The 18,788-nt window shown below is 41.1% G+C and overlaps 1 protein-coding gene across 4 annotated transcripts in view; it reads right to left on the bottom strand.

Moving 5' to 3' along the window:
* FSIP1 (fibrous sheath interacting protein 1) overlaps positions 1-18,788 on the bottom strand; it is a 74,987-nt gene that overhangs the window by 34,793 nt on the left and 21,406 nt on the right. For 3 of the 4 annotated variants that reach the window (XM_088671047.1, XM_060273310.2, XM_060273323.2), the window contains one exon: positions 10,006-10,140. The exons of the other annotated variant lie outside the window; for it this stretch is intronic. In XM_088671047.1, the coding sequence (XP_088527173.1) occupies positions 10,006-10,140 (135 nt within the window). The remainder of the gene's footprint in view (positions 1-10,005; positions 10,141-18,788) is intronic. 4 annotated transcript variants of the gene reach the window in all.

Here is an 18,788-nt window from a genome sequence, read left to right as displayed (position 1 = left end):
GCTATGATAATTTTTATGTAACATGGCATTTTTTTTAAAGGCACAAAAGGGATTTCATATCATCAATAGCATGCAGCTGTTTAAATCATTAGTAGGGTACACTAGTGTTTTGTATATGGGAGACAACTGTTTGATGGAACAGGAAAGCAGAAAAAGAAGGGGAAACAAGGAAACAGGATGCCCTTCAAAAGAAGGCAAAATCTCATCTGAAAATAATACTGAAATCTCATCTGAAAACAATACTGAAAAACAGGGGGGAATACCAGTGGAGCACTGCCCTTGAAATACCACCCACTCAAGTACCATCATGATAAAGAGTCTATTCATATACCCATCTCAGTACATGGCAACTGTTTTCTGTAATGATGTGCTAAAACCCAAGCCTTCTTTGGTCTTACACCGAGTGGCAGCTTCTGATTAGCATCCAACCACAAATCCCTGAAGGCTGGACTCCATCCACCTCTTTCTACAATTTCCAGAATCTTTGTCATTGGGGCAGATATGCCTTATTGTCACATCCAGTATGGCCGTAAGGATAATCATCTCTGTAGAAATACTTTCAATACACTTTCAAAGGGTGAAAGATGAAAAGATGGCAATGTGTGATTATCCCAGCTATGAAATACTTTTTCACTGTGACCACTGCTAACAAGTGACATTCCCCACCCCCATACGACTCATGTTCTGATGAGAGGTCAAGCATGAAAGTACAGCCCTGATTTCAGGGAAACATTCTGTACCTGGCTAAATGCCAAGTTTCACGTTGGATGGTATAATGAGCACTGTAATGGTGAGATTAAGATTTTTTTGCTTTGTTTACTTGTATATCAAACTTCAATAGAAATATTTAAATGCCTCACAACCGCTTCCTCATGCAGTATTAATACTCATTAAAAGTTCACACTCATTCTCAACATTGGAAAGACACGCTGCAGTTTAAGTCTTGAGTCTGCTGTTCTAAAATGATTCTAATATTATTGCAATAGAGCCAACACTGTGCACTTTGGAAATTGTTGAACTACTGCTCCCAGCAACCCCAGCCAGCATGGCCAAGGGGTCAGGCATGATGGTGATGGTTAATTACAATTACTAAAACAAACATTAAAAACCAAACAAAATACACACCAATAATATGTATAAAAGAACAGATCCAACTGAACCCCACTCCACTGGAAGATTTGGGGGGGGGGGGGATAAGCTCCAAAGGCCAGGGCAAATAAACATGTTTTGCAGGAAGTCTAAAAACAGATTGTGATGGTACCAGACATGACTCCCAGGGGAGAGCATTCCACAAACATATAACCACCACTGAGAAAACCCATTTTCTCATTACCCCCCCTCCATCCCTCTCTCAGAGGGGTCACACAGACTAGGGTATCAGATGAACACATTTGCTTCATTTTGGGAGAGGCAGTCTTTGATGAGACTTGCAATGGACCAACACCTGGTGGGCACCATGCAATCTATCCTGATTCCCTGCAATAGGGACTTAAGAATTCTACCCACAAAATTGAAGAAAAAACCTCTCTTTCCTTCCCCCATGTTCAAATATTGGCTGTACAAGTGATCAGATGTACTCAGACTTCAGATAAATGGACTGAGATGCTAAAGAAATCCCCTAAGTTTAATTCTGGAAATATGAATGAAGGCACAGAAGTTACATATTGCCTATCTGAAATGAATAATAATAGACCAACTGGGAAACAATTTTTTTTAAGCATTAAATCTGGGGTTTGCCCAGAGTGCAGAAACTGGCAGTATGGCACTAGAACCTTCTTTTAGATGAACTTTACCCTCTTATCATTGAAATTCAACTACTTTTGTAAAATAATTCAAGAGCTTTTTAGCGAAAGGTATCATGTTGATCCTAGGCACTAAAGTGGAACATACAACTTTTTTGCTGTAAATTTCTAACGTTTTATGGTTTGAAATGCAATACACTTTATTTTCCTTTACACAAGATAGTATAGACTAGAAACCTAAAATCCAAAATGTGTTTGATTTGACTCTGGTTTTGCTCAGAATGCTCTAATCAAACTCTGCTGGTGAAGACAAAAATAAGTCTCAATTGTGTCTTGAACTACAACAAAAAGCTTAATCCCATCAAATATTACAAAGCCTGTTAAGAATAAAAAGAAAAAAGTCCCCCCTCCCCTACCCAGTTTAAGAACTAGTTACAATTCACTAAAGTAAAGACACACATAGTTTAAAGCATAAGAATGTATGCTGAAATATAATTAGCAGCTATGAATTAAACCTGGGCGGATTAAACCCATTCTTGGAATGCTATTATGGACAGTGTGTTGTGCAGAAATAATGATCCTTCTGTTTGCACTGCAGCTAAACAGCTTCAATTTACTTTTGACCAGTTTGAATGGAAAGAAAGGTCCAGCATTTCAAATTCTGGCCTTCTAAACATAATTAGCCTGAATTATGCCTGTTTCACAGCACCGTATTGGCAATCTGGTTAGTGGCAGAAGGGATAAGGCTGTACCAGCCTCATTTAACTGCTTAATTTATATGGTAATTACAACACTACACCCAGAATAGTGTGCATCTGCCAAAACTGAAGGCCCCACAATAATAAAACTGACATGTGCTGTGATATTGTTGAAGTGCTGACTAAGAAGCTTCTTTTATCTCCTCTTGCAGCTATAAAATGGTGTGCATGTTATTACTAGCAGGGTATTTTAACAGCCTTGGATATACAGCAATTATGTAACACATGCACAAAACAACAAGAGTTTCACATCACTTAATAAATCCTTGAGCTCCCCTTAGTTCCAACTCTCTCGCTGGCTGGATTTTATGGTCTGGTAGCTCCATCTGACCATCAGAACACCGGAGTACACACACCACAAAAGCAGTAGAAAAATCGCTAGAAACAATTGATTTGTATTTGCATTCGATCTAGTTGATGAATGGGACATGGTGAATATTTATGGCTTAACCAAAAGAACCTGCTCAGTGACTTTATCCTCTGTGCACCTGTGGCAAGTCACTTACACAAATGCATTAATTTATGTATTTTTAGAGCAGCTTTTAAAGCACCCCCAATCTAATAATTCTTGCAGAAGCCCCGAGATGGAATTAACTGTTGACAGCAAGGGCTTTCTCGTTCACTTAAATGAAGGTGAGCTTCTTTGTTGTGCACTGAGTTTTCCCTCTACTGAAGTGAACCAGGATGCTCATTTACACATGCATTTAAAAACTACATCCAAACAGAGTTTCAAATGAATACTGTGTGAAAACATCACAATAAATATTATCTGACTAGAGAGTAATAAAATGAGATGGGCTAGTGGAAAGTGAGAGGAACTGAGCATCCTCAAAGGGTTTCAGTGTTTGATTGGACCATTCACATGGTCCAGTTAATTTTCAGGATAAGAAGAAGGCTGCTCGCCCATCCCTAAGGCTGAGTATACTACTACTGAGTTATAAATATGTAGGTAGTTATCATTAACAAACTAATATACTGTATTGTTATATGTGAATCAGTACGGAGAACCCCAGGAGTCTTGGCACAGCAAATACAAATAAAAAGATCTGAATAACGGATTACTGATTGTGTCTGTAAGTTGCTTTGAGTTATTTCCATGAGTAAAGCAACTGATAAAGTAATAAAATAAATAAATAAATAAATAAATAAATAATAATATTCTGAGAAACCAGAGCTAATAAGTGCTAGAGATGATCTGAAGCCTTGGTCTACCATATTTACTGGCGGCAGGGTCAAAAATTGTGGATTTTACAATGTTAAAAGAATAGCTCAAGTTCGGCCTAATGTGGGAGCTACATGTTTTAAAACATATTTGAAATTAATGCCTGGAATCCCAAGGAATGTAATTGTCTCAGCTTTGCATGATAAATTGAGTCTGTTCAAAATTCTTTTGGGAGCCTGCTTAGGACGCACCAGTTTCAGGCTCAGAACCCAATTAATAAAGGGGAAGGGGTAAGAGTTCTAGAAATCAATCCAATTTAACTGACCTACCAGGTTGAAAGAACCTATTTTTGTGCACTGCAGCATAAAGGCTCTGTTCAGACATTTACAGAGCATGCATCCCTCCACTGAATAAAAATCTGATTTGCATTCTTCCCTGCCCCGTGCTTTGTGGAGGAGGTAGAGGAAAAATAACAGCATCTTCCTTGTACAACATTACTTTGGGTGCATAGTAGAAAAGAGGGACCAGTGCCTCAACTTCCTCTATGTGGAGATTGTTTCTGCCTGTTAAAAAGCCAAAGACAGACTAACATGGACACTGAATGTTTTAGTTTCAATACCAATTTCATGGGGTGGGGGATGTTACTTGCTGAACATCTATTGCATATCTTCATCAATGATACCGAAAGAAAAAAAGTCAACGGCCCAGTTAAAGAACAACAAATTATAGCTTTCCCCTCCACTTTACTTGAGAGGAAAAGATTTAAAGCTTCAATTCCTCTTTAGGAACAAACCACAATTGGCTGCACCTGAACTTGACAAACAGTGGTTTGCTCACTAAGTCAGGATATTTCCTGGGTTGATATATTGGGTGTTAAACAATGGATAACTAAATAAATTACTTGCCAAGTTCACACAAATTGCTGTTTACTCCTAACAAAGAATGAAGCCTTTATAAATTGTATCTTCATATACAAAAGTTAGGGTGGAAGTGTGAACTTCTGCCTAGTCAATGTACTAAACAAATAATGTTTTAATTTTCATATGTCTGAAGTGGGCCAACATATAGAATATGATGACTGTAAGTAGCTTCAAAGCATCTGAATAAAATAATTGCTCAGAAGTTAACTTTTCTTTTCCCCTGATGCATGATGTTTGTGGCAAAAAGGTATGTGTGGAATGTTTGGTTTTCATCCTAATAATTAATTCCAGGAGCAATGTGCCACCAGTTTTATTCTCACATGGTTCTGGGTTCTACATAAAAAGAAAACACAGTACAGACTTACATAAGCAATTCTTGTTTATCACAGCTTTCTTACTAAAAACACATGGGATGACTCACGCAACTCATCCTCCCAGCTCTGGCATATTCATGTCCATCATAAGAAACTCTACAGTGTCTTCACTAAGTCACCAAAAAAATGATTAAATTTGTATTTTAAGTTAAGAAAATAGTTGTGAGAAAGGGTTAGGTCCTGGAATGCAGAAATACCAAATAATAAATTTAGAAATTAAAGGTACAAAACATGTTGTGGTCTTATGGCAGATGCTACTGCTAAGAATCAACCGAAAAGAAAAGGTCTGTGCATACCTGCTGATGCGGATCAGGTAAAAGGTAAAGGAGCCCTAGACAGTTAAGTCCAGTCAAAGACGACTATGGGGTGCAGCCCTAATTTTGCTTCAGACCGAGGGAGCCGGTGTTTGTCCACAGACAGCTTTCCGGGTCATGTGGCCAACATGACTAAACCGTTTCTGGCACACGGAGGACCGTGACAAGTTGCAGAGCGCATGGAAACGCTGTTTACCTTCCCACCACAGTGGTACCTATTTATCTACTTGCTTTCAAACTACTAGGTTGGCTGTGGAACAACGACCACAATTCAGGCATTATGCTGTTAGCCTGCATTGGCCAATAACATATGAGGCAAAAGAGATACATTGCATAGTCTATTAGGCTAGCTGGAAAGAGCAAAATTACAATTGAAGAATGGTATAATCATTGTTATTATTCCCAATGACGTAATGAAGAGCTTCATTAACGGATAGATAGCCTTCTAACTACCACAAAACAACAAATTTACAGGAAGGCTGTTAACTCTCCAAATAAAAGCACCATGTAAAACCCACAATGATGTCTGGAATGCTCAGTGACTGTCAACTGGGTGGTGGGAAACTGCCTCGGCTGTGAGGCATGGCATGTTTGGCAAGGAAGCATCAGCTTCACAAGAGTTATAATTTAAATAGCCCCAGCTGTGCCTTTTCTCCCTCTCTTTCTCCCACCCACCGTCCCCAAACTGAGTTGGTAGCAATGGCAGCACAGCTTTCAGGCTGCACTCGGGGCTTGAGGCCATTGCAGCTGGTTTAGCAGTGTGGTGACATTGCTACCAACTCAGTTTGGGGACGCTTTGGAGCTCGCCTCAGGCCTGAAGCTGCTGCAAGTGGCAGACAGCAGGAGAGGCATCTCAGCTTTCCAGCCTGGCCTGGATGTGGTGCTGCTGCAGTTAGCGGACTAGCGGGCCACAATGGGGTTGCTTTCAGGCTTTGGGCAGCTGGGGAAGTTGAAGCTGTGCAGAGCTGCTGGTGCTGATGCAGCTGCTTGGTGCTGAAAGGTGGCTGCAGCACATCAGAGGTGATGGTTAGCATTGGGTAAGTTACACCAGGATAGGGAAAGGGAGTGTTTGCTGCTTACTGTGTGTTTGCTGTATCACATCTATTGTCAGTTGTGGCTGTTACCTGCATGTGCACCAGTATGCACTGCATAGTGTGTCCCACATGTGTGTATAACAGTGGCTAGACTTCCTTTGAGTTAACTGTTCTGCATTTACTTGAGTATTTCTTGCTTTCTGAATAGCTTGAGGTGTGGTTTGGACTTAAGGAGTCTATGAAGGCTCTGACAGCCTTAGGCTTGGTGTTCCTTCCTTACACTTACTTGCGAGTAACCCCCACTGAATATTTTTCTTTTTTTCAATTTGTACACTGCCCTTCATCCGATCTGTTCACAGAATAAAAAATACAAGATAAGCACACGAAAATATAGTTAATATAGTGTAACTTTCTTCTTGATAGGATTTCACTGTTAGAATATCTTAGTAGTGCCATTTGTGTAGTAGAATTAGGTAGCATGATTACTGACAGGAGTGAGATCAGCACTGGCTGCCTATTTGTTACTGGTTCAGTGTGTTATACTAGTAATATATAAACCCTTAACAGCTTTGCACAAGTTTACTTGAGGGATCGCCTTGCATCATATGTGCCAATTTGCCTCCTTCAATCTGCCATAAAATGTTTGCTTCACATCTGTGAAGAATTGATCTTTGGCAGCAGCTGTGCTTTGGAACTCCCAATCTTTAACATTAAGCAGGCACCTTTATTATGCAATTTTAGGCACCTGCAAAAAAACTTTATTTTAGCAAGCCTACCCAGATACATAATTCAGTCATATACACTTGTTTTTTAAAACTCTGTTGGTTTCTTCTGTATTTTATTGATAATTATTTTATGTTTGGGTATACCACTTAGGTTTTTTTTGATGATGCTATTAATAACATTTCTTAAAATAAATAGTGCAGGGCTGGTTTCAGTTGGTGTACTTAATCTTGCAAGCACAGCCCCATGGACCAGTTCAGCCATTTGGGATTACAATTTAGCTGACCTGAGTGACCCAATTAAATTATTTGTTAAAATTTCCAGAGTATTTTCAGTATTTAAATTTTTTAAGACATTCTTTGTAAGGGAATTCCTTTTCAACCATGTTCAGCAACAAGCCCTTAGAAGCCAATTATATTTTAAGCCCCTGACCCACCATCTATTGCTGCATGTGTCCCTCTGGACCAATTGCTTGTCCACCCCAGATCTAAGCAATGGATTCTGCCACCGTATCCTGCACTTCCATGTATTCTGTCTCTGTTTATCAGAAAGAGACATTATTTTCCAGTAACTGTCCTTGCAAAATCACTATTCCTGCCAATCTTCAGGGTTAAACCCCCTCACCATTATCTCTAGAAGTTACATATCGGAGTGGATAGTGGATGCATCTTGTTTCTATCTATGTAGAAAAATAAAGCCATAACCAATATAAAGAAGGGGGGGGAAACAACCCCAAAGGTGTTCTGTTTGAATACTATTAAATAGGTTGCATTATTATAATAAGATGGGACATACTTAATCATATTAGCACACATTTTTGTGCATTCATCAGGTCATTCTGAACTGCTGATAATACGGTAAGTTTTAGAACAATTACCGTATGTTTTTGTAGCACTTATTTAATATAAAGATCAAACACCATATTAGCTGCATAAAAAAAGCATTAAAGCTAAAAATAAATTAATACAGCATACGGGGAAAGGAATCAAACCTTCAGTAACAATTACAGAGCTGATCAGAAGGTGAAAACCAGGCCAAATGAGAAATGGTTTTTACAAGCATTTTCATCTGTGCACTGTTTGGTGGATATGCATTAGAGCCCTACAGGTTGCGACTGACTTTCCATCTGGTTAATCCTGCAATTTATCCCCTTTTCTCATGATACAAATAAATGCCAACCTGACTATGGGTTATGCATTAGTACAGGTGGCTTATTCATTTACCATTTAATAAGTGAAGAATAGTTTCTGCCCCTGTAAGGTCTTGTGGGCATCCTCTTAAGATAGAAAAAATGTCTGGTATGCACAAGAGGGGGTATATACCATAGCAGATTCCAATGAAATGTTTTGTACTAATCAGACCTCGGAACTGACCTGTTAACATTCATTGTATTTTAATGAACCAGTAGCCCACTGCATTCCAAAGTCATTGCTTATTGTAGACCCAGCCACCAAACTGCAGATCACTGTCCAGACTTTTATTCCCATAAATAGCAAGGGTCAGTGACCAAAAGGCAAATGGATGTTGTAGACTGGGTTTATTTTCTTTAACTTATTAAACTGAAGCTATAAAACTGACGTAAGTTATTTTAACACCATCATTCCATTGACAAGGACAGTCATTTAAGTGAAAAGGCATCTTAGTCTTGGGGCCTGCAAGTAAAAAGTCTTGTAGCATGTTACAAGTCTTATTTTTTATTAAAACCTATGCTTTCATAGACTATTTCATCAGATACATGGTGGAACTACTAACAAGAAAGCATTTGAAATATGTTTCCATCATATTTACAACATTCCCGGATTAGCTCTTCTTGAGAACTCTGTGTGTTGAATCATATATTTTTTTGGTATAATATCCACATGGATTTTCAGCTCCAACCTATTTTCTGCATCTGTGCCTTCACAGGAATTGTTCTAGGCAAAAGCATGAGTTGCGGGAGGGAAATACTGCGTCAGAAGAGGAACCAAGTTCATATAGATCATAACATGTACTTACTAGGAATACGAAAAGGTAATTTGTCAGAAATTATTTGAACTAAATTAAAACTGACTTCTGGAGTAGTAAAGAAATCAAATTTGCACATGTGTGTAGGGGAAGGTTTTATTAGCCTCTTCTCTTTTAGTGCTTCAAGAAATGTTTAAATGAAGCACACAATGCAGGTGCAATACTACACCATTGTTAAACATACTATGGAAGGGAGACACAGGCGCGTAGCAAGGGAGGGGCGATGGGGGCTGAGCGCCCCGGGAAGCACCCTGGCGGGTGGCAGCGCCCCCAGCCCCTCCCCACCCTCCATCGACGACGGCCGCCGCGGCGCGACCGCCATTGTGGAGACACCCCAATGTTGCGCCGACAACCCGCTCCGTAGCGCGGTCTGCTTCTTCCTGCTCGGGCAAAAGCGAGGGGTGGGCCATTAAAAGCCTCCCTAAACAGGGCTGCCTTCAGATGTCTTCTAAAAATCTGGTAGCTGTTTTTCTCTTTGACATCTGATGGGAGGTGGCTTTCGAGGTGGCTTTTTGGCCTCTTTTTATTTTCCTCTTTATTGGCCCATATTTTGTTTTTATTTGTACTTCTGCAAAACTTGGGGTTCCCCTGAGCCTGCCTCTTGTGGGTGGGTGGTGCCATTTTGGCTACGTCAGCATCAGCACACCATGAACAAGGGAAATAGAGGGGATGATTTCTCTGTTTATTTGGAAAGTTGTCTTTTAGCATTAGACTTCATGGTATAATATAATTCAACCTGCCCTCATTTTATATTAACATAACGCAAGTATGTAAAATCCCACAAGTTTATATATGCAGTGAGAAAGCACTTGAGCTTCATACAGATATTATAATTGAGAAGCATCACTGTAATTTATCTATTTTTGTAACACAGAATAATATTACCAAGAACACAAAACAAAACCTTTTGTCATTCTCTTCTTATTCTTGGTATCTACTGACTGTAGCAAATGAGGAAACTTTAGAAGACTTACAGTCCCTTCCAGGTTTTTCAGCTGCTGGTCAATCTCCTTAAGCCGGTTATGCTGATCTCGTTCTTCTTTAGTGTCTCTTAAAACCTTTTCACCTGGAATTGTTTCCAGCTTTCTATTTGCATAAGCCAAAGATTCCTAACAGAAGCAAATAATAATGGAGTCATTGACATGTAAAGCTGAAAAAGAAAGGGAGACCATCTAGACCAATCTACTAGGGCCCCCTCCATGCTAAATGTCGCTTACAGATTAATCTGTATCAAACAGATTATAGGATATCATCAACAGTAGATTGCAGTAGTGACTGCTGAGCTGAATAATATGTTCAATAAAACATAGGCAGCTGGGCTCAAACAAATGAGTTGTGCTATGTATTTCTGTAAAAGGGAAAATTTACAAAGGTAAATTTCACCTATGGTGAAACTCCAAATATAGCTAGAAACAAGACCTTCAGAAAGATAGGGAATGTGAACCCTGTTTCCATCCTTAGATAATAATACCCCACATGATAGTGCTTCTCTAGTTGTGATCCTTAAATTTAACATATCTGAAGAAGGGGGTGGGAACTCTTGTGGACTCTTATCATACCCCAATAGATCACCAATAGACACTTCTATCTACACCTAGGCCATGGGTGTCAAACACAAGGCCCGGGGGCCAAATCCGGCCCGCCAGACCTCGTCATGTGGCCCGCCGAGCGCCCCAGCCAGCGGGACCCAGCAGCGGGACCTTGCTGCTGAAGCGCCGCGCCGACAAAGCGCCGACAAACAGCTGGGGTCGGGGGGGTCGGGTCCCTTCGTGCTCTTTTCTGGCCCTGAATCAAGGCGGCGACCCCCCCTTCCCTTTCTTTCTTCCTCTCTCTCGTTCTTATTCTTTCTTTCCCTCTCCTTCCCTCCTTCTTTATCTCTGTCTTCTCTCCCTCTTTCTTTTTCTTTCCTTCTTTATTCCTTCTTTCCTACTCTTCTTTCTCTCACCTCTTTCCTTCCTCTCTCCCTCCTGCTCCCTCTTTTCTTTCTTTCTTCCTTCCTTCCTTCCGTCCGTCCGTCCGTCCTTCCCATCTTTCTTCCTCTTCCTCTCCCTCATTCTTATTCTTTCTTTCCCTCTACTTCCTTCCTTCTTTCTCCCTTTCCCTCTTCTCTCCCTCTTTCTTTTTCTTTCCTTCTTTATTCCCTTCCTTATTTCCTACTCTTCTTTCTCTCCCCTCTTTCCTTCCTCCCTCCCTCCCACTCCCTCTTTTCTTCCTTCCTTCCTTCCTTCCTTCCTTCCTTCCTTCCTTCCTTCCTTCCTTCCTTCCTCTCTCCCTCCCACTCCCTCTTTTCTTCCTTCCTTCCTTCCTCCCCTCCCTCTCCCTCTCCTCAGAAACATAGGATGCTGCTTTATACTTCTGGCCCTTAAACCCTGGAACCAGGAGAGCAGCTCCAGTGAGTCAACCTCAGCCAGTCCCTTTGGTGAAGGGTGGTGGCTCACTGGCAGAACACCTGTCCTGCATGGAAGGACCCCAGCATCTCCAGGTACTAGTAGCTCTGCAAAGGTCCTGCATGAAACCCTAGCGAGCCTCCACCACCCAGTGCAGTTACCAAAAATCATTTTTCAATAAATTGTACAATAATTGTACATTTGAATATCTACTTGCCATTATTCTGACTATGTTTCTGCTTTCAGAGCTAGTTATTACTTACATTATTACAAAAAACAGTAATAATTGAATGCAGTGACAATAATTTATGATAATAAAGAGTGGACACATAGTCCTATAGATACAACCGGCCCTTTGAGGGTGACCAAACTGCTGGTGCGGCCCCCGATGAATTTGAGTTTGACACCCCTGACCTAGGCTCTTCATAGGCTTTGCATACTGAAAAGCAGAATTTGTCAGCCAGAATATAAATTCAGGAATTGTTCCTTTTCACTATTTTCCAGAGGAGAAACAGAAATGTTATGACATTTCTGAACTGAAAACACTTTAGGACGGGAATCTTTCTGTAACCAAGGCTCCCCATAGCATGTGTACCCATAATGATATACTGTACAAGCAGGCAGGATTAATCATGCTACAGTTGATACACTGTATGTTAAACAGCTAAAATCCCCACATGTAATATCTTCCATGTAGCAATTCTCTGACAATTAAAGCTGTCTGTAGGCATGTTAGATTATCTGAAAGAGTAACAAAAATTACTAATGAATATAACATATTAAGATAATATTTATTGTCAGTGCCCCCCTGTGGGAACAACAAAATTACTTGGCTGCTCCATCAGATAAGGCACTCCAACTGCTGGTCATTTACTACAGAATACTGTTTAATACACTGTACTAGTGGATTTAAACCAGTGTGCCATGGCACCCTGGGGTGCCTTGAATGATGCTCAGGGGTGCCACAGACAATACTGGCCTCTGTCCCTTTTTCCTTCCCTCCCTACTCTGATGCCCTATCACCAGGGCCGGCTCTAGGGGTAGGCTGGGTGATGCGGGGCGCCAGGGCGCCAGGCCGGCAGGGGGGCGCCGTGCTATGCACGGTGCCCGCCCACTAGGGCGGGGGCGCCGGAGCAATCTCCACATCACGGCGCCAGGGCACCCGACATGCTTGAGACGGCCCTGCCTATCACATCTCAGCCTCCCAAAGCTGTTTGTTGCAGCAACCCCAGCTACAAGTTACACAGGCGAATGGTGCCTCTGGGGCTGGCCACAGCGTGCTTCCCAGGCCCCTGTGGGGCAGTGTGAGGAGCCATTTCTCTTTGGGGCAGGAGGATAGGGCAGAAACCAGGGGCGGCAGCTGTGGCTGCTTGGAGGACTCCCAATGAGAGGGGAGAGGAGAGGAGGCCGATGGAACACTCCACAAGGGAGGGTGTTTGAAAAGGGGTATGGGGCTGCTGGCTCTGCAGGCAAGGGGTGAAATAACTGTGCTCCTGAGTCCCACAGGGGTGTAGCAGAAATAATGTAGTTGGTCAAGGGAGCCATGGACCCAAAAAGGTTGAAAACCTCTGCACTAAACAAAGGTTTACTTTTAACAATGGGCTTTCAACTACTATGAGCATTCCTGCATTTAATATCATCTGTACTGCATGCTGCATACAAACCACCAATTTAATTTAAATCTTTTCAATATATTATATGAGAAAATCAACTTATTTTTATCTGTTAGATTATCAGGAATGGAAACAGGAAGAAGAGACAAAGGATAGTATTATTCACCACTGGAATGAAAGTTTCTACAAAGTCAAGCTTCATTTTTTCCACCCTCCTCACTTGCTGCTATGACATCACTTACTTACTGAGCCTAAAGCAACTGAGTTAATATTTGGCAAATATGAATGATCAAAAAGTTATATTTGGCTACACATAAGAAACTAGATGTCTTTTTAAAAATTGCCAAAATAAAACCGTCCAGATTTTAATTAAAGCCACATACTTACGACATAAAGCAAACTTCTTCCCCAAAATATAGTGCATGTTAAGCCAAAATATCAACTGGAATTAAAAGTGGCTAGATTTAATGAACAACAAAATAGAAGCCGTTGGTAGACTTTTCTCTGTAGCACAAGTAAAGGCTCTGTCAACAGATATGCCAGTGAGGTCACTGCTTTTCACAAACCTCTAGGGAGCCACCATTCCTTTGTCAAAACAAATACCGTACTTGCTTATCTAACTAATCAGTCAGCCCTGCAAATGCCTCCTGCTAAAAATAAAAGTATATATAATGGCCTACATCCTAAGAACTGCAGATGATGTTCTCATCATGGAATGAAGCTCTCCTGCTACCACCACTACAGCACCTCTGTTCCGCCAAAAGCCAAGCCTAAAGACTGGAGGAGCCTCAGAAATGGAGTGGAATGTAGGATGTCATCTGTAGATGGAGAGAGTTGCCAAAAATAGCATGTCCCCTTCAGCAAGCAGAAGTGTCTTTCTGTTCAAACTAGACACCTTTTGATCCAAGTAAAATTCTGCCCTCAAAAGTACTTCTGCAAAACCTGATCCTATGCAAGCCTAGTAAGAATTAAGTCTTAACTGGATTCAGTTGAGCTTACTCCCATGGAAATGTGCATGGCTACTCTTGTTTGCCTATTCACTCTTAAGGAGCCCTGAGTGCTCACTGGAAGGACAGATCCTGAAGCTGAGGCTCCAATACTTTGGCCACCTCATGAGAAGAGAAGATTCCCTGGAAAAGACCCTGATGTTTGGAAAGATTGAGGACACAAGGAGAAGGGGACGACAGAGGATGAGATGGTTGGACAGTGTTCTTGTAGCCACAAACATGAGTTTGACCAAGGTGCGGGAGGCAGTGGAAGACAGGAGTGAGTGGTGTGCTATGGTCCATGGGGTCACGAAGAATCAGACACGACTAAACAACAACAACTCGTTTGCAGACATCTGGGATTTCGTTTAAGGATACCATACTGTAATGGAAAATAAAACTGGACAGAGAACACAAGGAGGAAAAAAACAACCCTAATCTGTTACCCAATATTTTTGAGCTTGTTCTTCTGTTTGATAGATGTCACATTTTCTAAGCTTTGGTTGCACTATATTTTATCTGGGAAAATGTAACTACTGTTATAGTAATTATGGTGCAAATTGTGATTACACAAGTGCCATACGCACCTATGGGATGTAATTAAAGACTCACAGCTTCCTCGCCATGCTCACACTATTGTAGAGTATTAAAACACTGTTTTAAATTCTATAATGGCTGTGTATACCTCTACTGTGCAAGCCCAAATTGGAAGGCTCAGCCAGTGTCTTTTTAAGTTCCAAGAGCAGCAAGGCTTATCATGCATTGAACAGCCATTTCAGAAACATTTGCTTAAATATTTTATTTATTTTCAGGTTGTGGAGATCCACTATTCATCCAGGCCAGGCATCCCCAAACTTCGGCCCTCCAGATGTTTTGGCCTACAGTTCCCATCATCCCTGACCACTGGTCCTGTTAGCTAGGGATCATGGGAGTTGTAGGCCAAAACATCTGGAGGGCCGCAGTTTGGGGATGCCTGATCCAGACCCTATAAAATAAATTGTGGACAGCATTGTGCCTATTCCCGCCACCACTCTCCCTCCAACCCATTACTCACAGACGTGATATCACTCTTCTGGCACAAGATACAAGCCTGTGAGAGTAGCACACTAATTGTTAAATGCAGTTGGGACACCCATTTTATCATGTGGAAAAGCTCAGACTTACAGATAGCTGTCTGGTTGCACAGAGCTGGCATTAGCTCTATGTAGTTCCTTTTAAATCCTTATTTTAATCTGCTTGTTAACATCTAACATCTACTACTGTAATGCAAACCATGTGGCAATGCCAGTAATGGCAGTTTTTCTGAGAGCCAAATGTCATGCCAAAAGGTTTAGCTCAACTGCCCTCAAGTCAAATGTAGCATGATGGCATCTGAAAGCAATGATTAGTCACACATTCAGGATGTTTTAATGTTGTTGTTAAAAAATACATTTAGATATAAACCATAACAGGGAAGCTTTTAATACTTAATGCTGTATTGTTTTAATATTCAGCAGGGAGCCGCCCAGAGTGGCTGGGGAGACTCAGCCAGATGGGTGGGGTATAAATAATAAATTATTACTGTTATTATTATTATTACCAATAAATAACGTTTCCTGGTGTACCCAGTCTCTGTTAACAAAGGGATGGGTTTCACAATAGCATTTATCAGTAATAGTACCAGATTCTTGAATCATATTTTAAGATAAACCCTAAACACTGACATACCCATTATAGTACCATAAAACATGCATTGTAATACATTATTGTATATCATCATATATATTAGTGGCAAATTCATTATCTGTGTGTCCTTATGTTGCCAACACCACCTAGATACAAGAGATAGTATCAGCAAGCTTGGAGGAATACCAATGTTTGCAGAAATACCAAAATAATAATAATAATAATAATTAGGGTGAGGAACATAAGACCAAAACAACCCAATGAAAACTGAGCATGTTAATTATTGGAAGAAGAAAATATAAATTGACTATTGGGTGGGGGTGGGGGTCAGGGGATAGAAAAATCAATAAAATACATGAGATAGGAAACCTCCCACCCTCAGACCAAAGGTTGGCCTGCCAGGAGGTAAAATTTGGCCTGCAAGGCATTAAAAAAAATTATATATATCTATATGGCCACCTGCCAGTCAACTGACAGCACTCTGATGGGAGGGTGACATCAGCTAATGGGGAGGGGGCATGGTTTAATTTTGCGTTGGTAGAGCATGCCAGTTCCCCCGCTGGAAGCTGGTACATGCAGCCAAAGCAGTAGGATTTAACCCCTGTTCATCAGCTGATGAGGGCTTTTAATCCCTCCTCATCAGCTAGTGAGTGGGGGTTAGATTCCACTGCTTTGCCTATGCATGCCTGTTCCCCTGCTGGGAACAGGTATGCTCAGCCAAAGCACAATGCAGGGCTATTTGAAAGTCTGGCTTCCACAGGCATCCACAGGAATAGAGAGGCTTAACCTAACCTTCAACTTCCTTCTGTTAAGGATGGAAACCATCTTCATGAAAGGATTCTGCATCACAGATTACTCGTCCTTCCACAGCAGTGCCAGTCATCCAGGACACTCTGCACTGCCAAGTGTTCAGTATGGGGTACTCCTTAGCATTGAAACAAAACTCCTAAGTCCGCGATTCTATTGTGCATAACCTTTCTCCTTAAAAAAGAAAGGAACTCAACTGAGCTAATACTTAAGAGCTCAAACCAAATTAAGAGAAATGCATAACTATAATAATTTAATTAAATCTGGCATACGGGGGGAAATGCTTGAGAGAGAAAGAAGGCTTTGATTACGCCAATTTCCTAAATGAAAAACAATACAATCATGGGAAAGAGTTGTAGATCCAACTTTCCTATAACAGCCAAGATGAAATACTCCTATACAAATTTATTAAAACCATTTGTTAAGGATTAAGGACACACAAATATAGAATTCCTATATTCTTCAAATATAGTAACAAGTGGTAGGAACCAAATCTCTAAGATGTTGATAATTACATTTTTGCACATAATGAAACATTAGCTTGGGAATTTGCTTTGAAATTATCATTAAACACAGTCCTTGGCAGACAAAAATCTGGAGCAAATAACATGAGAATAAATAACTGAAGTTCATTCCGGCTAAGTGGAAATAAAAACAGATGGTTAAGTCTGCAACTATTTCAGATTACTCACCAAATCTTTAGGGGTGCCAACCACAACAAACTAGTTTTGAAGGAAGTCAATTGAAACAATTGGCTCAATTACCGGTATGCACTTTATAGGTGTTGCAGCTCAGTCTGATACATGCTAGGTGTAAGCTACCATGCACTTGTATTGCTTGGTAAGTAACTAGGCACAGGTTTCATATGCAGCATAAATTATATAGAAAATTGCATTTTAGCTTTGGACCACAATTGAGCAGAACATGAGCTTAGTAAACATCAGAAGTATTACTACTGTACTTCCTTGTACCAACCAAAATCAAAGCAAAATAGGGCCACTGAAAAACAAGCATGCTTGAGAGATCCCTCAGTTTTGCAGAAGTACAACAAAAAGGTTGAGGGACTCACCAAAAGGGGTCACCCCCCCCAAAAGAAAACACTCATGAGGCTAAATCATGCTCAATGAGATGCCCAGAGGCAACACAGTGATGAGCGTTAGCTGGAAAAGAAAGCTAGAAAACAGGGTAGAGCATGAATTGGCCTGCTTTAGTTTCTAAAAGCATATAGGGTGATATCCAGCTACACAGTTATGATAGCACAGCGCTTCAGAATAGATTGGGGGTAGGGGCTACATTGCACAGCTAAAAGTCATGCTAGCATAACTGTTTAGTTGAATACCTCCCAGACGTAGGTGTGGCTGGCTGACTAGTACTCTGAATAGAATAGCTGCTACTGGGAATGGGGGTGGGGGTGGCAGAATATACTGCAACATTTTCTTTTGGGACCCAGTTGTTCCACACTACTACTACTAAAATCAATTAAAATTGACTGCTATTTTTAGTACCATGACTATATACAACGCTTTACAGAGTAACATGGAGACAGGAATCTGCCAAGAAGCTTAAAATGTTGACAGTAAGCAAGACAACAGAAGGAAGTGGAAACAGAGGTTAAGTGTAATAATTGATTATTGTGAGCAACTGCAGCACATACGCTTTATTTCCGTGAGGAATAGGCTTCACAGTTAAAGGTTGGTTTTGAAGAAGCATTTCGAGAGAGGGCGAGAAGTGGCATCATGTAGGTGTTCTCCAAGTTTCAAACTATTAAGGGCAGCAATAATTGAGCCAAGGTACTTTAACCATCATCAAACCTTTTATTGGCATCACATACAAACATCCATAACAAATCAATACAGAATTACCACCTCCCCAGTGGCACAAAACATTAGCCAAAAGAAAAGAGGGCGATCGGGCTGCAACATCTGTCACCCCATTGATCGCCAGGGTTGATTCAGCTGATCGGGCTGGATAGGCAGGTGTCCCCTTCCTGCCTCACCGCTCCATGTGCGTCCCTACCAAAGCTGTGCGCTTGGTGGAAGAGGACGACCAGCCCAGATAGAAGGAGCGTACTGTTCTTTGGTCAAGTGTATACGATAGCTGCGCTCCCCTGCTAGAACCTTCCAACAAGCTCAAGGTAGCTTAGGGGAACAGGAGACTTCTGGGAAATAAGGTCAGAAAGACAGAGTAGGACAAGGCTATGGAGAACTTTGAAAGTAAATGCAACTAGTTTGTGTTAGATGCAAAGGAAGGCATTGCAAGGAAGGATCTGAGAAGGTGCATCACATAAACCAGTTAACAA

The sequence above is a fragment of the Zootoca vivipara genome, chromosome 1 (genome assembly GCF_965207765.1).
Source record: "Zootoca vivipara chromosome 1, rZooViv2.hap1.1, whole genome shotgun sequence".
Classification (NCBI taxonomy): Eukaryota; Metazoa; Chordata; class Lepidosauria; order Squamata; family Lacertidae; genus Zootoca; species Zootoca vivipara.
The sequence above is the reverse complement of the archived record's forward strand: the minus strand, read 5'-3'. Positions and strand labels throughout refer to the sequence as shown.